The 6,685-nt window shown below is 40.2% G+C and overlaps 1 protein-coding gene across 1 annotated transcript; it reads right to left on the bottom strand.

Annotated features, from left to right (window-relative positions):
* Positions 1-5,037: 5,037 nt before the first annotated feature.
* On the bottom strand, positions 5,038-6,293 carry LOC148015248 (uncharacterized). The gene has a single exon (XM_087665387.1). It carries the CDS (start codon positions 6,253-6,255, stop codon positions 5,353-5,355), a length of 903 nt encoding a protein of 300 aa, XP_087521513.1. The 5' UTR covers positions 6,256-6,293; the 3' UTR covers positions 5,038-5,352.
* Positions 6,294-6,685: the final 392 nt, after the last annotated feature.

The following is a 6,685-nucleotide window of genomic DNA, read 5'->3' on the forward strand; positions in this document are numbered from 1 at the left end:
CTGCAAGACCATGTCTTGACAAAAGTCTTAGATATGCCTGATAAATTCACTAGTGTCAAATAGTTACAACAATTTCCTGGATGTTTGAATTGGATTAACTCATCTAAACCAAATTTGGCTATGTACTCCAAAGATCTCTATCTTCTTCTTTGGCAAGACCAATTCCAATGGAAACCCCTTCATACAGTGGTTGTTCAGAATATCAATAATTTAATTTGGCATCTTCCTCTTAGACTTCCTACTAGGTTACCCCTTATCCTCTACACTGATGCCTCTGATTCGGGGTGGGGTGCTCGCCTCTGTGAATAAGATTCTGCTACCTCTCTGCCAACTCTACATATTTGCCGATATGCATCAAGAATATTCACCAAAACTCAATAGAATTAACCTTCCTGCCAGCATGAAATCTTGGCCATGATTAAAGGCATTAAGACTTTTCACCTCTTTGTTGAATTTGTCCCTTTAACCATTTGAACATATCTTCAACATGTGCCAAGCTAACTTACAAAAAAGCACCCAATGAAATAGGAAATAAAATATTATTATGTTGGTTTCTCTTTTTTGATGCCCTTGATGTAACTTTTCAACATATTTTGAGCATACAAAACACTGTAGCAGACCTTTTATCCCGTCAACCATCATGACTCACCCACTTGGCCTTGTAATAATTGTACAATATTCCAAGCACACCATGAGTTGGCAGGCACTCACAAAGATGCACACTCACAACCCACTAACTTCAATTATTGTCTCCACTTTGAAAGCCTATAGATATGTCCCCTTGTAACACATTTCAAAATAAGCAGAAACGAAGCAATATGAAGCATTCAACTCTTAAGCATTCTCTCCAAATCTTGTCTCTCAGTTTTGCACCTAAGTCTCTAAAGTGTTCTTTCTGTGGCATCCCACTCACGTTGCCCTGTGTTTGGTATCAAAGCCATAACATAACACCATCTTGAGTGAAGTAAGGTTGTTAGTGAGACGTGTGAGGAATTGCTTGTTGTTCAGCAGTTAGGATGTTGTGTCGTTTGTGCCATGTTTGAGTGTTGTACCCTCAAAGTCTAGTAAATCCATCAAGTTTATGTTTTCTATTGTATATATCAAAGATCAAGGAATACTTACAATAGGTGATACTCTAGCAGAGGATCAACATGTTAATCTTTTATCTTTAGTACTCCCCAAAATCCAAATACATCAACAAAAGAAAGAGTACCCTTATTTGGATTTAGGCTATATAGCCATAGGTATTATCCCTCTGTTTCGCCATGGTCTCAAAGCTTCATGTATGGCTACTATATTAGACACTAGGCATGTAGAATTAATGGATATGATAGTAGGGGTTGGAGTTTCTCCTTTGTCCAATGGTCCCATTTTCTTTGAGCTTTGCCCTACTTATGTTATTACTATGGATGATTCCTATCTCCCTGAGCTTCTCATGTTACATATTAGGACTATGGGTTTGCAAATGAAAGCCTCATCTTCTCATCTTGCTATCCAATACAGAATGGTCTTTAGGTGTATGTCACTAGCTATCCCTAGAGTAGTTGAGGGTGTTAACTCTTCTAAGGATAGAGGGCAAACAATTATAATGAAATCAAATGAAAGCACACAACACTTTCTTCCAGATTGTGTCAATTTGTCGAAGATTGAGCTACTGCATGAATGGCAACTGGACATCTCCTCCCTAAAGAAAAAGGAACTACTACCTCCTAGAATTATGAAAGTCCAATATATTAAAGGCAAAACAATTCACTCTCCTCAGCATATGGCTGTTGAACTTCCAAAAGACACAACTATTCTCAAGGTTCCTCAACCTCAACTCAAAGTGTCTCCTTCACAAAGGGCAAATGTCCTCAAATTCCATACTCAACCCTGCACAAATGATCAGATTATCCATGGGATTTGCCAACATTGTAAAAAACTCATTGAATAGGATTCTTCTTCTTCTATAGTTAATGTGGTTCAAGAGTTTGCGTATGAGCACAATAAGTATAAGGTGTCGCCCTATCTTAGGCCGTAGGATTCTGCTTCCTGGATAACAAAATTACAAGCTGCTAACTAGACTCATTTAGCACTCACAAGATTAATTGAGAAGCTGGATAATCTACAACAACTTTGTGAGATTGGATTATTGCCTTATGTCAACAATTAGTGAAAGCATAGACACAAGTTTCCTCTCCAGGTTTGTCTTCATTGTCTTTTTCTTCTTCCACTCATCCATCTCCATCTATATTACTGTCTCTTACTCCTACTCCAAATTGGTCTTCTTTCTCCACCAAAAGACTACAAAAAGGTTGGAGTCCCTATTTTGCCTCTTTTGCACTAGGTTCTTTAAACATGCATCATATTGTCTTAGCCTCCTCCAAAGGTAAAGGTAAACTGGTTGATGAACCCTCTACTTCACATGTTGTGCCTAACCTGTTATAGAACTCTTCTTTTGGCCTTTCACATTGGATTCAACAAAGATGTTGGGAGACTTTCCATATATGTCCAAAGGTCATAGGGATTCAAGTAAGAAGAGCTTAAAACAAGGAAAAACAAATTCTAGACTCCATATCATCTGCCTCTCCACAATGCCTAGATAAGTGTTGCATTCCTTCACACTAACATATCATGTAATATGGAGAAATCTTCATCAATTTGACCTTCACCACCATTCTCCAAAGTAAAAATGTAGCTTATTGCTTGAGGTAGCCTATTGTATATTTTTGATTCTATTCTTCCACTTGAGCTCTTCCATGCTATTGAGCTTTGACAAAAGTGGGCTTTCCTTTATGATTCACTAATGCCTTCTATAAATTATCATGCCCCATAAACTAAGTGGGTGCCATCTCTGCACATTGTTGGTGGTTATCTTCATTAACCAACTCCTTTTAAGGTAAGTAGTTTCCTTCTTTATGCATTCTTCGCCATGGGGATTTGCAAGTTTAGGATCTTTCTTTGCTAGGTAGAAGCCATTACTAAGGCTTATTGAAGTTGGAACTTTATATACATTACTATCCATATTCTCAACAAAATCTACAATTGCATGTATATAGATATATTTAATAATATCTTAATGTATTATTGATTTAGATGAATATAGCCAAAGCATTTGATGTGCCAGAATTGTACTAAATTTTTATAGTGATGATATGGATGTGATTTTGTGCAATAAGTGAAATTGATAGAGCTTGATTTGGCATAACTGGACCATATTGGTGCAATAATGATACATATGGGATTTGGTATACCAAGATAGTGGAATGACATTGATTCTAGATAAGGAACTCCATCATCATGGGACATTCTTATACTTCAGTTTTTTTTTTTTTTTTTTTTTTTTTGGGTGAATGGTAGCTTACACATTGGGAAGTGCTCTTTGATAAGATCTAAAGAAGTCATTGTGTGCATGTTGGATTAATGTAGACAAGAAAGGATTTTAGCTACATGTTAGATTTCTTTAGCTTTAAAAGGAAAGCATTTTAGCTAGAGTACTATATGTCAAATTCCTTTGGGCCTTTATAACTTTGTCATTGTGGTTTAAGGGTTGTTACTATTTCAATGAATATGACAACTAATGGAACACTACATGGCAAAAAAGAGAGCTCATTATATGTCCTTTTGAGTACAAGAATTGGGTGCACATCACAAGGGAAGAAATCAAAGCACAATTTGCATTCATTTGAATGTATAATTCGTGAGATAAGCCATTACTTGACTAAGCTTTTCAAAATAACATACCCATGCATCTAATTGTTAAATTACATTGAATTTCCATGGAAATTTGCTATAGACTAAGTTCTCATCAACCTTGGCATGTGCACCATTAAAATAGCCTTTTGTGTTTAGTAAAATATTGGCAACATAATCTTTACAAGATGTGGAGTAGCAAGATAACTGTGGAGTCTAGAATATTTCTATGCCAATGTTCAAAAAGCATTCTACCAATGGGGGATAAATGGAAATACATTTGCTCTTGCCCTTGTTGCACTTAACATGACATTGTTCCTCATCCTCTTTGAAAAATCCTTGTGATGAATGAATTTTTACATCTTATGTTTGGCAAGTCCATTGTTAAACTGGCGATGTCTACTTTCAAGATAAAGCCCTACATATTGGACATACATTATAGATGTTTGCAATGACACACAATGCTTTAACAGCTACAATTCAAGCTCCATGGAAAATCATGATTTTCCATCATCACATAATCTTTGCCTACCAAAAGTTTGATGCCTCAAGAAGAATATTATGGTGTTTCCATCAATCAATTGGATTCTTACAATGTATCCAACAATGTTAAATCTACACTACTGATATAAGTTGCATGAGAAAAGTGTTAGTGCATCTTGACTTTTTTGAGATAAGTTGCCACTCAAATGTAAAAGCTTGAAATGGTATAAAAAGATCTCCTACAATTTTTACAAAGACTAGATACTCAAGCTACTTGTTACTCCATCTACAAATTCAACACCTAAAGACATTGAGAGCTTGTATTTTATGTCCTCATTAAAATACAATAGTTTAGGAGGGGTTCAATCCACTTCAAATATTAGCCGAGAGAGTAGGCAAGAGGCACAATGGCATTTTTCTTTTGTGTGAATAGGATAGCTAGCAAGCCATTGTAGGGGATCTTGAGATATGTTGAAGCAATGATTAAACATGCTCTAGAAGAAACATGGATGATGTTTTTGTGAGATAACTAGTCGATGGTTTTACTAGGAAGTTGCTTCGACCTATTTTGCAAATGTAGTAGCATTATCTTGAACTTAGGAGTCGATTCAAGACAAGCCTAGTTAAAGACATTTTGATAAAAGTTACAAGTTAGCTAGAATATCCACAAGCTCCACAAAATGAAATGAAGCCAAACACATTAAACCACATTGACCAACTCTTCTCCCACAAATTTGCATTGATAATGCTTTGTCACAATAATTACTTCTCCATGTACTTTCAACAAAAAGCTAATTTATGATGCCCCAAACACAATAAATCTTTGTTAGTCTATCAAGAGTGCTACTAAAACTCACAATGTCCCAAAGAGAGAAAATTGCAGATCAAAGAAGACTAGGATTTCATATACTATTAGACATAGCTTGACTCCTAGTATGCTCTTGTAAAGGCCTAAAAAATGGTCCAATGATATGTACATACATTAACAGGTTGTAGAAGTGGCTGATATAACCAACCAATGCAAAGCATTTCCTTGGAACTTCTTCCCTCCCCCTCCCTCTTCCCTTCTCTCTCTCTCTCTCTCTCTCTCTCTCTCTCTCTCTCTCTCTCTCTCTCTCTCTGTTTGTCTGTCTGTCTGTGCCTGCAGAAAAGTGAGTTAAACAAGCTGAAGAAACACAGAATGTTCTCTCTTCCCTTTTACCAGAATTGGCGCTGGTCTGTGCGGAGAACCCAGCAACTGATGGTGAAATTGTGGATGGAATGCGTGATGACCCCGTCCAAGAACTGGCCTTGCCGCGCGATGGCCCAATTGGACAGCAGCCCCAACACGACATGGCTCCCCCATTCCGGCCCATTGTACACCCCCCAAAACGCATTGCACAGCAGCCAGGCTGCCCAATTCCACTCTCTCAGAGGCACATCCAAGAAGCTCCCACCATGGCCCTTGCCTGACATGACATGGAGGCACAGGTACCTGTACAGCCAAGAATGGTAGAACAGCTGCTCCTCCAAAGGGTCCAGTGCGCACCCGCCGATGACTCGCAGGGCATCCATCGCCGTGCCAAGGGTGCAGCCGCTGAAGTCCGCCGCGGGCTGCCACCGGGCTCGCATGCGCTGCGCACGGTTCTCATCGAGGTGGATGGCGACGAGGCCGCTGAGGAGGCCGCCCACGAGGGCCTCGAGGGTGCCATAGCCGGGGGTGAAGCCGGCATCGGTGTCGGCGGCACCGGTTCTGCGGGCAGGGCCGAGGCGGAGCTCAGGGAGGGCGGCTGCGAATAGGGCAAGGTGAGCGAGGGTGAAGGCGTAGCGGGCGAGGCGGATCTTGTAGCGCACGCGGCGCATGGAGGGGCTCCGCATGAGGTCGAAGGAGAGCAGGCGGCCGGAAGAATCAGGGGCCGGCGAGGAGGGGTCTGTCTTCTTGACTTCCTGGCGGGCCTCCAGCAGAGACCTGTAGTGGAGCACGTTGGCCGTCACCACCGACGCCAGCCATGGCAGCACCCTCATCAACACCGCCTGTGCCGAAGAAGTGCTCGCGCCGCCTCCTCCATCCATCTCTTCCCTCCCAATATTGCTCGCCTGCTTCCTCTCTCTCCCCCCCATCGTCCTCCATCTGGGTCCGGTCCCCCCACTCTCTCTCTCTCCCTCTTCTCTCTCCTATTTGTCTCTTACTATTGAGATCTATGGCTCTATATGGTTACTAACTTCTAAGCACCTTTTTTACTACATGGCAAGCCATTTTCTGAGTGACCTACGCCACTTCGGGAAAAGACGGGTTCGTTTCAACCTAGAACTTGTTCACCTTGACAAAAATCCTTTTCAATTCTTCGAAAGAAGGAATTAAATCCTCTTTAAATTTCTAAAAATATAGTTATATTTGTTAAATATATGTATAAGATACCGTCTCAATGGGAGATACTTCTTTCTTAGATGATGATGAAAAGGATTTACTTCCTCTTCCTCAAATATTTTTTTCTGAATCCTAGTGACCGTTGGTAAACACTACTCTCCTCGATATGTGTGGGGAGAGTGT

Source organism: Lygodium microphyllum, chromosome 24 (assembly GCF_053477565.2).
Source record: "Lygodium microphyllum isolate KBCC chromosome 24, Lygodium_microphyllum_v1.1.10, whole genome shotgun sequence".
Lineage (NCBI taxonomy): Eukaryota > Viridiplantae > Streptophyta > Polypodiopsida > Schizaeales > Lygodiaceae > Lygodium > Lygodium microphyllum.

What these genes read in the sequence shown, in the direction of transcription:
- LOC148015248 (XM_087665387.1), bottom strand. Translation starts at nt 6,255, where the DNA reads ATGGGGGGGAGAGAGAGGAAGCAGGCGAGCAATATTGGGAGGGAAGAG.